Genomic DNA, 18348 nt, shown 5'->3' on the forward strand with positions numbered 1-18348 from the left:
GGGGGGCTATACACACCGCACGTTTGACTCATAGGGCTGCATTAGATCTTAGCTTAACTATGAAAGAAATCACTATAATAGGCCATGATGTACACAGGCAAGGTGCTTCGAACAGCATTACTTGCTTACACTGCATTTTTAGTCCCCGGGGTCGCTTGGGGCTCTCATGACACTGCTGGGCGGTAAGATCTTCTGCCTCTGAAGTACCAAACTGACCCTGCTTAGAGGCTCGCTTGTTTGGTGGAGAGAATCTTTCTTTCCGCTTCTCAACGACTGATCGACGCTCTAGTTGAGATAGTTGAAGTTGAAGTTGTCGACGGTTAGGCGGGGATGCTGCAACGATGAACCGACAGCCGCGGCTAAAGAGGATCTCACCTCATCCCTGTCTACCAACACCCATCCAACAACACCACTCCTTCCACTCTTTTATCCAAAATCTTGTTTTGCAGCCTAATCTCTTGCCTCAACAAGATGGCTAGTAAATACAACCACCTGATCCTCGACATCCGCGATCAAATCGGCGTTATCAAGGTAAGCAAAGCCCCGCTCCAGTACCGGTTGCACAAGCCAACACCTATCGCAGCTGAACAGACCAGAATTTCTCAATGCATGGAACGAAGCACTCCTCGCCGAGATGGTCGGCGCAGTACGCGAGTTGAATGAGCATCCTGATACGGTATTCACGGTTCTCACCGGTGAAGGACGGTTTTTCTCTGCGGGGGCCGATATTCGGGGTACGAAACATCAACCGCACCTATAGACGTAATGACAGCGCGATTTATGTCTAATATGGCTGACGAGCTAGCAGGAGGGCTTTTCGTACCGCCCGAGAGCTCAACCTCAGCGCAGAAGAAACTTTTTTACATGCGGAAGTTCTCAGCTGGTACTTACTCTCCACCCTCCGCCCGCTCCTCAACATACTTGTTACTAATGCAAGAAAAGAACTAACCCTCTTTACTTCCTTAATCCACCACTCCAAGATCATCGTCCTAGCTCTCAACGGCCCCGGCGTCGGCGGCGGCGCAGCCTGGTTCACCGGCCTCGCAGATATAGTCCTCGCTTCATCAACAACATACCTACAGGTCCCATTTAGCGCTCTTGGACTTGTACCGGAGTTTGGAGCCGTGAAGACCTTCGCGCAGAGTATTGGTGTGCGCCGCGCGAATGAATTTCTGATGTTTGGAAGGAAGTGTACCGCGCAGGAGCTGGAGACTTGGGGGTTGATTAATCGGGTCTTTGACGCACAGGGAGAGGGGTTTCAGCGTGCTGTGAGAGAATATCTCGAGAAAAGGCTGGAGGTTAATGATGCGGGGAGTATGCTTGAGAGTAAGAGGTTGATGAATGCCAGTTTGAGGGAGGGGAGGTTAGTAGCGCTTGTTGATGCGGTGGATGCGTTGGCGGAGAGGTTTGTGGCTGGGGTGCCGATGGAGAGGTTTAAAAAGAGGACAGAGGAGCTTCAGAGAGGTGAGTTGTCACTATTCTATCGATGGTTAAGATGGGGCTTTGGAGGATTGAGGCTAATCTGCATACTGCAGCGAGTGAAGCGCGAGGAGTCAAGGGGCAAGACAAGGTGATGGGGAAGGTTAAGTCGTCGCTGTAAAGACTAGGCAGGCAGAGAACATGATATGAATTGCATGTAGCTGTTTCCTATTTGATCCTGCTTTGTTCGGTGGTCTGGTGGTGTCAGATGGGTAGCTGCCATGCACCTAAAAAGGGACCACATCATTTTTTTTTTTCAGAGCGACTTGACGCAGCTATACCTTGCGAAGATATAAAAGCTATTATTCTATAAGTCTGGGTGCATATATCTACCGTCCCTTGGCACCTGGGACAAGGTCGATGGTCTGTTCACCCGCTCAGCCTCGTCTGGGACAAAAACGAGCCTCTCGAGGTCGGTCTCTTCGTATTCTTGGAAGATCTAGTTATCGAAGTGTTGACCACCTTTTGCTCTAGCTTCTCCGTTCCTTGAAAGACTCGCCTCAAGTTGCTGCCTGGAATACAGATATAAAAAGATATAGTCAAACAGACCTGTTTGGTGAGGGCATGATCTCTCTACCTATAGTCTACGTATTCAAACCCTCGAGCCGGAGTCCAACAGTGTCATGACACGTCTGTGCCATGACAAACAACCAAAGAGGAGCAATATAATCCAATCAGAAATCCATTGATGGTATGCCAGCCTTGCCGTAAGATATACAGCCTTTGGCGTCAAATAGCCCGTGGAGGGTGCAACCATGCTTTCGAGCGCCATGTACTCGTATACATCGATACAGCTTGGCAGATTCAGGATTAGCCACAGAATACTCGCTGCTTTCCCGATTTCAATATTTCGTTTCGCTTTGTTTCTGGATGGTCACAGTAACTAGTGCATAGGTACGGAGGCTTGAGCCCCGCCGCGCGCCATGCAGCCAAAGGCTGTAGATAGTCAACCCTGGAGACGTGACGTGGCCGCCTAGGCCAGCCTTGCAGGATGAAAGAGGGGAGAGGCTCGAGTCTCGGAGTCTCCTTCAAGTATGAAATCAAGCTGCTGTTCTCTTTACTCAAACTCTACTTTCTGATCCAACTCCACGGCCCAGAGACCTATACCTATTACTTCGAATTTCGGAGCCTGCACTTTATCTGTGTCCCCATGGTTTGCTACCTGATCGTAAACCCTGACCCCCGGACGGGAAATTACATGGATGTAAGTCTTTCATATCACAGCCAGTCATCTTGACTGTGCTGTTCGTTTCTGATCGAAAAAGCTCGACGGCCACCGCGTTTACTATGTCAAATTCGGCGACGGCAAGCTTGGGAGCCGATATCAAACCCATAACCCTGGTGCCTAGTACGCTACACTCCCTTTGCGACAGAAAGCTTGAGCTTGTTCGCAATCCTAATGCCTCTTGATAGTGGCGTGCAGAACCGCAATCACCTGCGCACTGACAAGTTCAGTCATTCCGTCGAAGGGATAGGTGCAACCAGTTTGTTCTTTTCCTTCAACTATATTGCAGCACTTGCAGTAGGCACCGTACTAACAATATATGATTACAGCAAGGCATACGATCTAACCAAGAATATGGCCTTGGGAAGGCGCTGGAGTATACCTATTTCAAGTGGGACGACCTTAACTCACCACGTACGGACATCTCTTCTTCTTTTCTCTTTCATCCCCTTCTCCGACTGCCATACATACTGATTGTCCTTGACTGCCCTGATAGGCACCGAATGGCATCAAGTTATCGAATACCCTAATCTTGACTTCGATCTGGAGGTGCTTCAACAGAGGCTTATTCGGGCCCACGAGCTATTCCCGGACATGGTATACAACAGCGATATGAGTTCTTCTTCGCCGGTGTGTGAGGAGTTTAGTGAGGTGATGGATGAAATCGGTGAGTATGAATACTCATCTTAGTAGTTTCCTGTTTGTCGAAGAGGTCATTGTTATATGGTAGCGGTAGGAGTCATACAGAGATCATTTCCAAATCAAATGCTGATAAAAAGTCCTGCTACTTCCATCTCAAAGCCTCGACATCACCCTACCTATCCCAACGCCAGCCACAACCCCCAAGGCCCGCTCTAGCACCCCCGCAAACTCACCTTCCTTCGTAACATACCCCATATGGCCCCCAGGAGCCCTGATCACATCCCTCCCCAAAACCCTCGCCAGGATCTTCACCGGCTCCGTCGGGAACGCCAGTTCCGCCGGATCATCACCCAGCATAAGGACCACCTTCTCCCTCATTGCACACTCATTCAATCCTTCCAGATCCAGCTTGAAGGTTAGGCTCTCGGCATACTCATGCTCATACCACATGGCAAAGAAATCTGACTTCTGCCCAAGAAGCTCCTTATACACAGACGTCGTGGTGAATGCTCTTCGATCCTCCGCGCTACTAATTAGCGGCATGAGCAGCCTGTTCGCGGCCCCGGTCCCTTTCCCCGCGAATACCGCAAGCATCTCCAGGATCTTGACCCGGAGGATCTCCTGCGTCTTTTGTGGCAAAAAAGAAACGAAAATCGGCTCATGGAGCACGACTTTCTCCACGAGATCCGGATACCGGAGTAACACGCTAACGGCGATGTAAGCTGCCCATGATGACCCGAACAGTATCACCTTTTCGTCAGAACTTCGTTGAACAGAGCGGATTAGGACGGCGAGATCGTCGACGTGGGCTTTGATTGCGGCGCCGCTTCTGCGTGCTGGGTGTGGGAGGTGGGATGAGCGGTGGTAGCCGCGACGGTCGTAGGTTATTACCCGAAATGCCTTGGAGAGGGAGAGTGCGAGGGGCGTGAAGAGGAGGGATGTTCCGTGGCCGCCCGGGATGAGGATTATGGTTGGGCCGGAGCCTTGGGATTGGTAGTGGAGTTTGGTTGGGGGTGATGACGGTGAAGATCTTATTGGCGTGCTGGGAATATGAGTGGGAGTGATGAGAGGAGTGGGTAGAGGTAGCTGGAGGGTTGCAGATGGAGCGTCGAGAGACATTGTAGCTGGTAGAATGCTGCACAATGGCTTGAGAAGGTTTGAAGGGGGAAGGGAAAAGCGTCCTGGAGTCGGACGGAGGCGCAAGCTACAAATACTCCGTATCGTGGAGCATGGAGGAGGCGTTCAGGCAGCCTCGTGAGAAATGCGTATGCATCTCGGCTGGAATCACCGGAATTTGTTTGACAAGGATCGGATACGAGTCAGTTCCGGCGTGGTGCAGGAAACACTCCTATTGTATGGAGTGATATGGTTCGCCAAGTAGAGGCTAAGAGATCTAGAGTGTTTGTCTCGGATGTGTGGAGAGCTTTCATTGGCATGACTATGAAACATGATTCTTGGGAGCTCGATGCTCGTTGCAATATTCGACACACAACACTGGCTCATAGGGTGATACGATTGCGCATGCGAGGCTCAGCCGAGCGACTCATACCCGCAGAGCCTTGTCCCCATAGCTCAAACAACCTCGATAAGGAGTGCTCCTTGAAATCCAAGAACATCATCTTCATCACTTGACCTGAGCACCTCGGTTTTCGCGACGGGACGATGGACTAAAATACCACGTCGGCTCTTTATGATCCACGCGACAGTAGCGGTCCCACTTGTTTGACCTTTCATAGATCGACTTCTCATGCTCAGGATCCAGGTCAGCCTCCAGAAACTTCTCAAGACTAGCGCAATCAAGACACAAACCGTCTAGATAGTCTCGGACGGTGACCCTTGCTTTCGAGACAACTGATGCCCAATTTATGTGACATCTATAGCTTTCATAGGAGTGGGACTGAGATGGGATCTGAGAGCCGTCGAAGCGTTTGAGCCTCTGAATTATGTTTTCAATGCTGCCCTCTCTCATTGACTTTTCGAGAGGCCATACTCCAATTGCTGGAGCTGGTGAAGGAATCGGAAGCTTGTACCCTCTTTGCACTCGCAGCTCGCATACTTGATAAGATCAGCCACCTTATCCATCAAGCCGACGCATAGGATGTTGCGGATCCGCCCTCTGGCAGCATTCAGCTGCTCTGGTTTTTCACAAGCAAGGGTTAGCTAATGTAGATCTATTGATGGTCTTGGACTCACGAATCACGAGCGGATCGGTATAGAGGTCGATCTTGCACTTCGAGTCGCGGACCTGGATGCTCTCCTTGACCGAGCGAACGCTATGATAAACAAGGTATCGGGTGTTCTTCTGGAAGGACACGGCATGGTCGAGTCTAACGCATGGATACAGGGCCGCTTCTGTGAATTCGAGTCGGGAATTGCCAGGTTCCTTGATGGGTTCGTGTTGGGTCTGGTCCCATGCCGCTTCATACCACTCCCCAAACCAATCATGCAACACGCCGGTCTTCATGTCGACCAGGTACTTGTTGCAAGCAATGACCAGGTGCCATACCGTCTGAACCGAAACCGAGGTCGGCTCGATACCACTGAGCGTTCCGTGCAACATGCGGAAGATAATTTCCATTGCCGTCACATTGTCCCGCTGTAGGATTATTGGCCCCTTCCGAGATTCCCTGAAGCCCGATCCAAACATGACCTTGAAGTAGTCGCATTCCATCAACTTCCGACGTTCGACCCTGTAAACCACAGTTTTCACGGGGATATCCAAGCCACCGTCAGCCCGATAAGGGTCGTACTGGTTGACCTCAACACTAAGGTCAGCGTTGGGAGAGATAATCACTCCGGTGGGCCCCATGGTCGCTGGGAGAGGGGAGTCGATGGGAGACGACATGGTCTTTTTGGCGGGGCGAAATGAAGTGGCCAACCTATAAGATAGGATCGGAACCTAGTCCAAGTTGAGGAGGAGACGAAGGATGGGAGATGGTAAAGGAGGAGAGAGGTGAAAAAAATGGAGGATATGAGGAGTGAGTGGACTTGTGTTGCCCTCCCACACGTGATGGACGGTGTCTCCAGACTTGAGTGAATTGTTCTCACTTCGTTTCCGGGTTTCATTCCTCACTTTGCAGACCTCCACGCCGAGAATTGGCAATTTAACCCCCCGGAAACAATGACCTCTAATGTAGTCGACGAGCAATCGGAGTGGCGAGGAGTGAGACCAAGTGGTGCGGCGAAAGGCGTTGTGAGCGAGGCGAACATCCACTGAGAGAGATAGAACGCGCCTAGGAGCTGAACGTGGGTGAGAAAACCCGTCTAACAGCTGATAAGGCTAATGGCAGCATTCCTACAGCAACTCTCGGTTGCGAACTGAAGATACGGGTATGACCTCACTTCTAGCGCGAGGGTGCACTCACTGACGTTATCCTTGAACAGGCCTACCCCGATGCCGAACTCACGCCAAGAAAGGCTCGACGGACAACACAATGGGATAGGACGAAACTGGAGCACCGCGAATGGAGAGTTCATCCTTCACACAGAAATCCCGCTAGAAGATACCAAATAACCAGGACTGATCAGGTTGAAAACCGTCGCCGACACCGTTGGTAACGGGCTGGTCGATGGTCAGTCAAGCTGCAAGGCCAACCCTGCTTGAGGGAAAGCAAGAATGCACAGCATGATCACCTCAGCTCCGGCTCATGCGCTTTATCAATCATCTCATGGATTCTCTCACACAGTTCCTGCATCTTGTACGGCTTGTGCACGATTCCATCCATGCCAGCGTTGAGCATGTCCTGTTGCTGATCCTGCCTCACATTGGCAGTCACACCCAGAATCAGAATATGGCCACCCGTCTCCTTCTCTAGGGCGCGGATCTCCTTTGTCGCGGTATTTCCATCCATGACGGGCATTTCCTGGTCCATCAGAATGCAGTCAAATCTACCATGGTCCCACGAGTCGAGAGCTTCCTGGCCATTGCTAGCTTCTGTCACCTCGAATCCAGACGCTTTCAGCTTACGAGACAGAACACGTTGGTTGATGATGTTATCCTCGACGAGGAGCACGCGATGGCGCTTTGCAAGCTTAGATTTGGCGGTGATTGCATCCGGTTCTCGAATTTGGGCAAATTCCTGGGCGTGTGACGTCGGCTTCCAATGCTTACTTGAAGAAGCGCCACCCTCTTCGTTAAGCTCCTCAGTCAAATTTGCGGAGTGTAGTTTTCGCTCGTCTTGTTTTGCTTCTGGCGCCACCTCGGCCACCCGCCTGACTGGAGGAACTTCATCAAACTCGGCCATGGAGGTGTCCCTCTTAACGTCCGGGACTTTGCTATCCAGATCCTTAATCTGGGTGCATAGCTGGTCGATAACAGGTTCATTTGTTTTACCCTCAGCCGCTCGTTGTGATGCCTCAGGGCAGCGTCGGACGGTAAAGAAAAAGCCAAAGGTGCTTCCAACGTTCTCTTTCGAGCTCACGCCAATTTCCCCTCCGTGCATATGGCATAGCCTTCGACTGATGTTGAGGCCGAGCCCGTAACCACCGTATATCCTGTCGGTTCGTGGGGTAGCTTGCTTGAATCGCTCAAACAAGCGCTTCTGATGCTGGTCGCTGATGCCGATCCCCGTGTCCCTGACGGCAACCATGACATATGCAGTTTCACCGTCTCCCCATTCCGGATTGCGTGTCGCGTCTAGCCTCAATGCGGCCTCGTTTGGTTCGAAGAAAACCACATTAGGTGGGTACGACGGCGGTCGGTCGGGTGAAGCGCCCATAGAGACTCTGATGTGCCGCTCATCTGGGGCTTCAGCAGTGAATTTGATCGCGTTGGACACCAGGTTGATCAATACCTGACCCATTTTGTTGAGGTCAGCCATCACCCAGTCAAGTTTACAGTCAGCATAAGACCTGTCGAGCTGGTACTCGAACTCAATCCGCTGCTTGCGCAGTTCCGGCTTGAACATTGTCAGCAGCGTTGAGAGATGCGAAGTCGGCTCGACCGGCTGTGGGGAAAGAGTCAACATGGCAGCATCCAGTTTCGAATAGATCAGAACGTCGTCGATGATTCGTTTTTGATGTGCAACGCAAAGGTTAATAGTCTCCGCCGCCTCAGCGATCCGAGCCATTTGATCCCTTGCAACATCTGAACCTGGCTCTTGTACCGCTTCCATGATATCTTCCGCGCAGTGCAAGATGGCTGAAAGAGGATTTCGGACTTCATGGCTGATCATGTCGATGAATCGTTCCTGCTGCTGTTTCCGATCCCTTGCATCCTGCGCCGTCTTTCTCTGCAGCAACTCCGCTGTCTTCTCGGGTGTGATGTCGGTGATCATGCATATCAAGCCACCGCTGTCTCGAAGATTGAATTGACTCAGATCATTCTTTTCCAGCGGTGACAGTGACAGTGCCCGCCAATGCTCCGTTTCCCCAACACTGCGATACTCCGTCCGGATCTCCGTCCGTGTCCGCAAAGCAGTATTATAATCAACCGCTACTCGATCGTAATCGTCCTTATGCACCGACTCAGACAAACAATCAAGCCCAATGGACAGATCACTCGCCGTGAGATCGCGGAATCGGCGATTGACAAACGCAATCTCATCGCGGTAATTGAGAATTGCCACGCCGACCGGCAGCGTGTCTGCTAACTGCTGGGCGCAAATATTGCCCTGGTGGAGCGAGGCCATATCCTTGTCGGCACTGTTAGATCCCATGGACGACGATCGCACATTTACCATGCTGGAATTCCGGGGTATTTTGAGATCGGGTTATGCAGGATGCGATCTGAAGTTCTTTTCCGCAATCCTGCGTGTCTGCGGCTGTGGGCGTCGTGTAGTAGGGTTCAATGATGTCAATTACCCACATTCCCAACGCCACATCCCTCTTGCGGATCACCAATGAAGATCCTTGCTGTTTTTCAGGGATCGCAGGCACAGCCAGGGCCTAGCCTCAGTGTCTCGACTCTCGAGGCTGCTAACTATTCGGCTGACGATCGCTGGAGCGAGCATCTTCCCTCAGTCTGTCACTGTCTGTGACATTGCTCTCCAATTGAAAGACATCCTCACACCCTAAGCCTGTTCGAACAATGTTCATCAACACATGGATCCCTGATGATCAGACGAAGCCAGAATTCCGACGTGAGGGATTCTCTTTCTCTGCCAGCTCATTGGAAATTTCCGCTGTCTGCGGATGACGAACACGCAGCAACCCGTACTTAGCTCATCATTCACTCCACATAATAAAGTAGCCCCTGTTTCAGGGTGGCATTATCCCATCTTCCAGGAATCGTCCAAGTAGTGATGGATCTAAACTTTAGGGAGAACCAATTTGGAGCCATGCGTGTTGAAGCTTCTATGCACGAGTCTGATATGAGGGTCCCATTAGCAGCACTCACCACGAGTCGTTAAACAGATCCTATAGTTCGATTATGTAGCTCTCCAGCGAAGAGTGACATATGCCAGGCATATCGAGATAAACTTGGTGCAGCTCAATCACTCGGCAGGCGCAACCCTCCGCATCGCCCACCGAGCAGGAGCGAGGTTCACTCCGTCGACATGGGTTTGATGCTCACATCCCAACACAGCTCACCCCCTACAACACATCATTACTATCCTTATTCGCCATGGAGACTGTGCTGGACACTCAAGTGAAATGTGCGGCGCTACAGGGGCTGGTGGACTTGATTGTGGAAGAGAACGGCGTGATTCCGGATAGAGTCGCAACCAAGACGGCGCAAAAATATGCGGAGGACTTGCTTCGACAATCAAGGCCCGTGTCTCTTTTCTCCACGAAGCTCGAAATGCTTGCCCATCAGCTGCTTGCGCAAACAAATGCTCGCTTGGGCAATTTCGGTCAACGCTCAAACATGCCATCCTCATGCAAGATGCTATCAATAGTATTCCGGATTCTCAGATGCGTCGCGAATATAAACAAAACTGGACAGCAAGGGATCTCCTTTACAATCCTACGTTGATCGCGGAAACCCCGAGCAACAAATCCTACCATTGCGCATGGTGGAAAAACATGTTCAGAAACGCTGAGAGGCTGATCCTGGACGACAGTATATCGTGCGATAATATTGAAGCCCTAATAATCATAGCAAATATCACGGAACTTCGTGGCCCCTCTTTCCTAGTCCGCTCTTTACAGGCCTTTGACGGCGCCAAACGAAGGATTGATGACTTCCAAATCGATGTCCCAGCGTTGCTAGTGTTACGGCTCAGTCACGCAATTGCGGTGCTCACTACCGCGAGTCTACTGCCAGACTACGAAGATATCAGGAGTCTTCTTTCACAATACGAGACCGAGGGTTCTCTCAATGACCGCAATTCGAAGGATGCCCACGGCCAAGCTGCCATCGCATACTTCTGTTTCGGATTCCACCTCATGCGGATTGCCCACCAGCGTGGAAATCCTGGCATGGAGATCCTCCACGAGGCTCGAAAGTACCACGCGAAGGCTTTCGGGATAATCCGATTCCTTGGATACCAGCGTGATACAAGGGCCCTCAATATGTTTACTTGGGGACTCAGGCACACATGGATGTGGGACGGGATGATTAATGGCAATGTAAAAGCCTTGGATTCGGCTCTCACCTGTTTTGCTTCTGCACAGAACCGTATAGACAACATATCTATTACACGGGAGTCAGAGGATGTCGACGCGCTGGCGCTTCTCGAGAGCAGGCTGCCTTCCTGCGCTAGATTCAACCTGTCCCGGCTGCTTCAAGACGCGTCCCTGTGCTGCCTGAAAGGTGTCAGTATTTCGACGTCAGAAGAGCAGAGGACCCTTTTCGCGACTCGCGCCTGGAACTTTTGTCAGCGTCACAGGGCTTCCACTCACTTAGATATCTTGTCTCTCACCGATCGATCGCCGCCACAATTAGCAGCCCTACTTAGTAGGGATTATCGGGACCAGCATCGCTTAAGACTGCTTGAAGCTATAGGTTACAACGATCTGCTCATGGAACCTCTTGTTCTTAAAAGGGTGGCACTTCAAAGTCATTTGCAAGGTATACGCGAAAAAATGAGGCCATACCCGCTCCTTGAAGCATTTTTGCTATTCCACTACGGTATCGAGGCTTCTTCGAAACTATGGACTGGCTTGGAAATTGTGGCTCAGCCTGGGACAGCTCGCGTCGTTTTCGTGGATTGGATAGTCTGCGAACCTCACATCTACATGTGTTCATTATTAACAGCTACTGACCCTCCAACATTGAACCTTATACCACTGCACCGGACTATCGATGAAGTCTCTGGATGGATAGAGGCTAATTTTAACTCCGCCGTGCTCTCGGACAACAATTCAGCAGGAGTAAGATTGAGGGCGCTCAGCCATCTCGTATCGCCACTACTCCAAGTCAGCAATCCTGGTGATTTGATCGTTCTCTGCCCAGCTGGCCCTGTCGCCAAGCTGCCCTTACACGCTTTGGAGGCGACTAAAGGACGAACCCTGCTAGACCGGAACCCAATTGTTTACACTGCCAGTCAGTCAATCATGAGTTACCAGGCTAACATGCGCATCGGTGATACGACTGTGAGACAACTTTTCGATCCATGGAAAGTATGTCTTTTCTCAATGTATGATCATGAGGACAAAAGCTCGAACTTGGACCGCCGGGCCGTGGACGAACTTGCTGAATGTCTTGGGTGCACTGCCGAGTTTTGCAGCAGGCCTACTTTCCCGCTGTTTAGAGACCAGGCACAGGATGCAAATGTCATCATCTTCTACGGTCGTACAGTTTCTTCCACGATACCACGTTACCAAGCGCTTGTTCTAAGCAATAGTCACGATGTGGATGACTCTTGTTCGACCTCATTGAACCATCCAACGAATGACCAGTTACTGACTGTCCGGAAAATCTTCGACCAAGTGATTTTCACCCGGAGTCCTCTGGTAGTGATTGTAACCTATTGCGAAAAGGACGAGGACATTATGCTCGGAGATGAGCCACTCGGTTTGAACACCGCCCTCCTATATGCTGGCGCCCATGCCGTGATAAGCCCGCTGTGGCCTGTCCGCGATGTCGATGGGGCACACTTCGCCAACTTTCTATTTCAAGATTTAAACGGGCAGGCAGATACCGCCCGGAGCCAGGGTACGGCGCCCGTGGTTAACCTAGCGATTGCTCTACAACGAGTGTCATGGAGGATGCGAAACATGCGCCCAACGCAGGCACCGTACCAATGGGCGCCATTCGTTCTATCCGGTCAGTGGGAGTATCTTTACGACCGCCACAGGAGGCGTACGTGACCCAGTTGCTATCCTTTCGAGTGTCGCTGCACAGTCTCTTTTTTCTCCCATGCGTCCTTGATCCCCACGGACTTTAGAAGCTTGAGAGCATTGCCCTAACCCAGATCTTTCTCAATAGCCATTCATACAAGGTAGAGATAGTAAAATGACATTAGGTACTATGTTAGCCACTCATGTACACGTCGTGTTTAGTATTATTAAACCCCTATAGCTAATGACTAGCTTCGTTCTCGGTCGGTTTCTTCGCAGGTCGGATCATTGTCTAGCCAGGTCAGCCACCGATACAAAATCCAGCCGAAGGTCCATAACATACCGCAAACTCCCTATCCTCAAAAGCCACAATCCTCACCGTCTCAAACCCAAACAGAGCATAAAACGGCTTTCCGTCCTCCGTAGCCTCCAAGTAAACATCCAGCCCAAGCCTATCCGCTTCTTCCAACCCCCACTGCAGCAACGCCTTCGCAATCCCCCGTCTCTGGTACTCGGGGTGCACCGATAAACCCTCAAGCTCAATATGCTTCCTAACCATACACCCATTCTCAATCTCTAACGCCTCACCATTATCAGGTGGCACAGCAAGAGTCTCCCTCCTCGCAATATTGATCTCCCGATAAAGAGCCCTCGCAACATCCCTGTTCAGCTCTGGCAGATCTAGCTTAATTTTCGCCTCCACGCACTCGGCAATAGTCCTTGGATCGAATTCAGCGCTGTGGTGGATGCTCCATCGCGAAGACGCAACGATTTTCCCTGTCGCGTCATCGACGGCTTTGAAATTGTAGATGTCTTGTGATGCCTCTGTGGGGAAGGTTGAGGCGCGCGAGGCGGCTTTTTTCTCTAGCGACGCTGGTGAGAGCGGGGATGTGTACATCAGCGTGTAGTGGAATTTGAAGGCGGCTTCTGAGGCGACGAGGGCTTCGTAGATGTCGGTTTCTTCTATAGGGAGGATTTTGAAAGTGGTAGGCGCAGCTTGGGTTGGCGGCGACATGGTTGCGGGTTATGGAACATGTGGTCAGGGGGGAACGCCGAAGCGGGACAGGTGGTTAGAAGATGGTTTGTCGTTGGAGTCAATACGAGGGCGATGGGTATATCTATAACTAGCAATTGAGGAATGAGTCATGGCGATGGATTTCGTGCTAAGCCCTAACTCTTAGCGCGGGACTAGATGGACGGGCTATCCTAATGTAACGTCGGCCTCCGGTGTGGGTATAGCTCCATTATCATATCTCTCACCCACGCACCATCACCAGACATATATACCGGGATTGTAGCTGCATATGGAGGTTGGTTGGCGCCGTACAATCAAATTCGCAGACCTCGAGGACGATTGAGGCTTAGTGGACTACGTGTCGATACGAATCGTGCGTTAGGGCCAAACTAGTTGAATTCAGGGCATGTTGTTGTCCTGATTCTCCTGCTAACAGTTGAATGATTGCCGCGGATTCGTACCCTGACCATCACATGAAATAATGGTAGATAAAGGTCGGTCAGGAGGTGAGATAGACACCTGGGGCAATGGCGCTGTCCTCGACTGCAAAGCACCATTGCGGGCATTATCGCACGTTGTTTGTGCGAGCTCTTTCAGGCTTCTATCTGACCTCTATATGTCACCTTTGATAACCTATTCATTAGTTTTCGATCCTACTGATTATCGTTTGCGGTCAGAATCAACCTAATCATCAATCAACCCTCTTTTCCCATCCCTCGCTTAAACCCCTCTCCATCAAAACAGCTTCGTGGATGATATTGACTCTGAGCCCGAGCTCAACAAATATGGACCGACCAATCTTGCACTTTCACCGGTTCTCTATGCATCTTTTGCAGTCCCGAAGGCCCTGTGTCGCCTAAATGTTAACATCGGCCTCGATTACCGCACCCTGCAAGTTCTGCCCAAAGAATAAAGTCATTACGTTGACCCGATTGCTCGACAAGTACTTTCCTGTAGTAAGGTTTCAGGAGCTCTTTACTCGTTGACTATTTATAATCAAATCATCTTGCTATTATCCCAGTGTGTGCCCTAGTAGTAATAGATGAACCAAATGATACCTTGCGCCTTTTGGGCTCTAGTGACAACCCTGATTCGTCCTAACCAGGCGAGGAGGCTCCTAATAAGACCAAGTCCCACACTTCGCCCTTTACATGAAAGGAAACCATTGCTTTCCCCGACCTAAACACGGGCTATTGTATGACTGTGTGCACAAACCCATTGTCATCTGTTTGGTTGAAAGGCTTGACAGCGTCGAGTCAACAAAGAGAAACGCCAAAGGCCAACTCCAAAAAGCTATATACAAACTTACATATATCCTCCCCTTCCGGCATTCTATATGCGTTCGCTCATATTGTCTCTACGACATGGTCAGGATAACAATGGCCAAAAACCAAGCAGGCGTCGCGCCTCCTCGCCCTACCCACCGAGTTACTCCTGGCAATCACCATGAACCTGAGCTCTGATACTGTTTCGTCCCTATCTCGAACATGTCGCCATCTCCGCGCCATCACTCTCCCAGAATTGTACCGCCTCGTGCATATCCGCAACCACAAAGCAGACTCGTTCTCATCAGCCCTAACCAGGAACCCCAGCTTCGCAGACTACGTCATCTCACTAACAATTTACTACCACACAGAAAACGAGTCGGATGATGACCCACAATTTCTATACGCAGAGGCACTAACTCCAATAATCACCCGGTTACCGCGTCTCCAGACACTAATCATCAAGGGAACGAACTTCCGAGACCGGTACCAGTATGACATTGACACGTTGGGAATCGATAATCTCAACATCAGCGTACGCGCATCACTCCTCGAAGCAGCAAAAGAGCAGAGGAGAGAGAGCGCGGGGTTTCAGGAAGCTTTTCAAAGGACGCCAAAGGGCGCTGTTCTAGGCAGTTTGAGGACCTGTACGTATCCCCTTCCCCAGTCTTTCATATTCTCTGTTATGAATATTGTACATCTTAGCTGACGATAGAATGAACAGGTGAGTTAAACTTCTCCGACCGAGCCCCCTGGGACCTCTCAAAGCGCTCTGCGATCTTCCTCCACCCAACACTCAAATCCCTTACGATTGTCGGGGGGTACATGGAAGACTTTTCGTTGCTTGACAAGAACAAAGCTCGTACGTTCAGCACGGTGCTGCAAGAACTAACCTTTCTCAGCAGCCACCTTACACCGCTTGCTCTGCGCGAAGTTCTATCTCTGCCGAAGGCCCTGCAGAAGTTCACACTTAAGGGCTTTGGTGGACAGCTACCGCACCATACACATCCAGAGCGGAAGGGGGTTATGGATGCTCTTGAGCAACAGAGACAGTCGTTGAGAGGTCTGGAGTTGAGCTTCCCGTTTCCGAGCTCCGATGTGAATTCGCCGGTTAATTTGAGGGCGTTTGCGAACCTAGAAGACGTGGCAATTAGTCCGCGGTTGCTTGAGCTTGGGGATGGGGATGGAGCTGGTATGGGTGGACAGGTGAGCCCCCCTAAGCAGAGTCCATTTCCTGGTTCCGTCAGAAGATTGCACTTCTTGGATCCGCATCGGCAGTTTATCTGGGCTGAGGGTGATAGAGTGTATCTTTCTGTGATTGCAAGGTGGGTGAAGGATGGGGAGCTGCCGAATTTGAAATCGGTTGCGTTTACGAGTCTTGATGGGAGGTTTCCGGAGAATGTAGGTGGTGTTTTAACGGGGACGAAGGTTGCTATTCAGCGCATGGAGCCGAAGGTGAATTGGTTTGGTGATATTGAGTGCTGGTGTTGTCGCGTTGGGACGGGTGCTTCGCTGAGGTTTTGATACTGGGATGGCTTTTTGCTATGCTGGATGATTGTGGTAGAGGATTGAGGTAAGGGTGTCTGTCGTTCGTTTATCTGGTCGGGTTCTATAAAGAGCTGTATGAAGAAAGTTCAGTACTATATCCGGGGACGATATTCGTTCCAGTTCTCCTTACTTTTTCCTTCAGTAGAAATATCGTCACGTACTCTTACAGAGTTAGAGATAAACACGACTCATATGTCATATAAAATTGGGATATTAATGGGTGCAGTGTGGTCGGTGCTCCTTGAAATGCTCAAAATATATTGCCGGCAAACTGCAGAATGGGAGTTTTCAACTACAACTCAGCGCAGACTGGATTGAAGCTACCCGAGACTGAGGATGACGTCCATGACTTAGCTAGCAGTCTTATTTCTGGTGGATGACCAATATACAAGCTCTGTCACCCCTTCGGAGAACAGGGCTGCGTAGCCTTGAACTCCGAACGCTAGTCCTCATGCAGCGGTCCAGGTCCCAGAAGGTTTAGCGTGCGGACTAGCTTGCGGCTTAGCAGCCTGAGGCTTCAGGCGCTGAGCTGTGCATGCACAGCTGATGCCTTAGGCAGGGACTTAAGAAACGAGGGAAGAAGGAGCGAATAATGGGACAGACCTTTCTGAAATAGAAGGGACGTTTTACGGGCCAGAATTGCTCTGGGTATCCAGGCTATATTGTCTTCCCCTGGCGCAATGCTTCCTGGTACATATTTCTATGTCATGAGTGTGTCTGAACTAGGGCACGGAGGAGTGTATGTGATCACTCTCGATGAGTGGGATGCGCGCCAATATAACCTCATGATTCCTTTGAGAGCAGCTTGTAGTGTAGATGGATTTTTACTGCACTTGCTGTTGAGGAATCTGGGGATGATCCCCGACCTTGATCTCCATGGTTGGTTCGCCAGCTTTCTCGCTACCTGGAATCTCTAAATATTGATGGAATGTAGAAAACCTAAAAAAACACTAGAGAGGCATTTGATAGTAACAACTAACACCTAGACTAGACCTGCATCGATCGCTTTGCCCAGCTTCTTCCATGAATTCAGACTAGGCGTAGCCGATTCGCCAGCCAATACTGACCTTGAAACATACCCACGGGTTACTAACCTCACCCAGCCCGGGCTTGATACTCACAATCCTATGGATGGCTGCAAGCTGGCTAATTAGGCACCGACAACGACCTTTGGCAGGCGGAAGTGAGCGGGCAAATTTCTATATGCAGCGCTTCACGAACAGATTCGAGCCTAGCTCGAGAGCCAGCTATTGTTGTGTCAACTGGAGATGAGCTGATTTGTGTCGTATGTGGAACAAAAGATCAGCATCGTGTAACCTCCAAAAAAGCACTTTCAAGGTGGCTATGCTCTCAGCTTAGATCTGTGTAAGTTCCTGTGGAAATAAGTATGGTCGACCTGTTATAGCTGTTGCCTGTGTATGAAAACTCATTGCGTTGTTGTGCATCGGATGCTTTCGTTCAGCGTAAGTGTCCCGGAAGGTGTCTATCGGTATATTACGCAGTGGGAGCAAAAATACAGGATCAAGACTATCATCTCCAAGAACGGGAAGCATAGGTGGAAAAGAGCGAGAATATAATCGGGTTGAGTTGGGAGTGCATACAGTATAAAGTGGCAACCACCTGCTCTTGGGCCCTACCTCAACACCGAGAACTGACGACAACATGAAGGTCTTGGTAGATTAATGATGTGCTACATTGTTAGAGAGTTACTAAGTAGAAAGACAAGGGAGGAGCAAGTGCGTAGTGGACGCAGCTGCTGGCCTGAGCGATCTGCACGATACTGAATAGGATCTGAAACTTGCCCTGTTGTTTGACACTGTTGAGATTGCTTGCCTTGGCAGAATATAACGCCACACGATAGTTGGTTGGGCACCTGGCAAGAGTGCGCAATGTACTGAGAGGCAATAATTGGCCGGGCGAACAGTTAATAGCATGGGTATGCGTACTGGACTACAGTAGGTATATAGTACTTGGGATACACCCGTATTTCAGTCAAAGGCCACAAAGAT

At 50.5% G+C, this 18348-nt stretch overlaps 7 protein-coding genes across 7 annotated transcripts; 3 read left to right on the forward strand and 4 right to left on the reverse strand.

The window, feature by feature from the left end:
- The first annotated feature begins 123 nt into the window (after positions 1-123).
- On the forward strand, positions 124-1778 carry BJY04DRAFT_178448 (enoyl-CoA hydratase/isomerase family protein). The gene is made up of 5 exons (XM_073709739.1): positions 124-531; positions 584-734; positions 809-883; positions 943-1464; positions 1536-1778. Exons 1-5 carry the CDS (start codon positions 472-474, stop codon positions 1598-1600), a joined length of 873 nt encoding a protein of 290 aa, XP_073575880.1. The 5' UTR covers positions 124-471; the 3' UTR covers positions 1601-1778.
- A 1721-nt stretch (positions 1779-3499) lies between these two features.
- BJY04DRAFT_213604 (alpha/beta hydrolase) lies at positions 3500-4465 on the reverse strand (the record flags this gene model as incomplete). The annotated part of the gene is made up of 1 exon (XM_073714949.1): positions 3500-4465. The coding sequence occupies one exon, from the start codon at positions 4463-4465 to the stop codon at positions 3500-3502; it is 966 nt and encodes a 321-aa protein (XP_073575881.1).
- Positions 4466-4805: 340 nt separating this feature from the next.
- On the reverse strand, positions 4806-6289 carry BJY04DRAFT_178452 (uncharacterized protein). Its single transcript, XM_073709740.1, has 2 exons — positions 5540-6289; positions 4806-5481 (listed from the first exon to the last, which is right to left on the reverse strand). Exons 1-2 carry the CDS (start codon positions 6189-6191, stop codon positions 5312-5314), a joined length of 822 nt encoding a protein of 273 aa, XP_073575882.1. The 5' UTR covers positions 6192-6289; the 3' UTR covers positions 4806-5311.
- Positions 6290-6975: 686 nt separating this feature from the next.
- On the reverse strand, positions 6976-9027 carry BJY04DRAFT_213606 (uncharacterized protein; the record flags this gene model as incomplete). The annotated part of the gene is made up of 1 exon (XM_073714950.1): positions 6976-9027. The coding sequence occupies one exon, from the start codon at positions 9025-9027 to the stop codon at positions 6976-6978; it is 2052 nt and encodes a 683-aa protein (XP_073575883.1).
- A 1138-nt stretch (positions 9028-10165) lies between these two features.
- Positions 10166-12541, forward strand: BJY04DRAFT_213607 (CHAT domain-containing protein; the record flags this gene model as incomplete). Its single annotated transcript, XM_073714951.1, has 1 exon — positions 10166-12541. The coding sequence occupies one exon, from the start codon at positions 10166-10168 to the stop codon at positions 12539-12541; it is 2376 nt and encodes a 791-aa protein (XP_073575884.1).
- A 211-nt stretch (positions 12542-12752) lies between these two features.
- On the reverse strand, positions 12753-13526 carry BJY04DRAFT_213608 (GNAT family N-acetyltransferase; the record flags this gene model as incomplete). Its single annotated transcript, XM_073714952.1, has 2 exons — positions 12753-12803; positions 12855-13526. The coding sequence occupies 2 exons, from the start codon at positions 13524-13526 to the stop codon at positions 12753-12755; spliced, it is 723 nt and encodes a 240-aa protein (XP_073575885.1).
- Positions 13527-14972: 1446 nt separating this feature from the next.
- Positions 14973-16315, forward strand: BJY04DRAFT_213609 (uncharacterized protein; the record flags this gene model as incomplete). The annotated part of the gene is made up of 2 exons (XM_073714953.1): positions 14973-15438; positions 15516-16315. The coding sequence occupies 2 exons, from the start codon at positions 14973-14975 to the stop codon at positions 16313-16315; spliced, it is 1266 nt and encodes a 421-aa protein (XP_073575886.1).
- Positions 16316-18348: the final 2033 nt, after the last annotated feature.

Source organism: Aspergillus karnatakaensis (assembly GCF_047715665.1).
Source record: "Aspergillus karnatakaensis strain CBS 102800 unplaced genomic scaffold BJY04scaffold_4, whole genome shotgun sequence".
NCBI lineage: Eukaryota > Fungi > Ascomycota > Eurotiomycetes > Eurotiales > Aspergillaceae > Aspergillus > Aspergillus karnatakaensis.

Coding starts and splice junctions, on each gene's coding strand:
- BJY04DRAFT_178448 (XM_073709739.1), top strand. CDS start 472: ATGGCTAGTAAATACAACCACCTGATCCTCGACATCCGCGATCAAATC. Junction 884..942: donor CATGCGGAAGTTCTCAGCTG/GTACTTACTCTC, acceptor ATGCAAGAAAAG/AACTAACCCTCTTTACTTCC. Junction 1,465..1,535: donor GACAGAGGAGCTTCAGAGAG/GTGAGTTGTCAC, acceptor TGCATACTGCAG/CGAGTGAAGCGCGAGGAGTC.
- BJY04DRAFT_178452 (XM_073709740.1), bottom strand. CDS start 6,191: ATGTCGTCTCCCATCGACTCCCCTCTCCCAGCGACCATGGGGCCCACC. Junction 5,482..5,539: donor TACCGATCCGCTCGTGATTC/GTGAGTCCAAGA, acceptor GTGAAAAACCAG/AGCAGCTGAATGCTGCCAGA.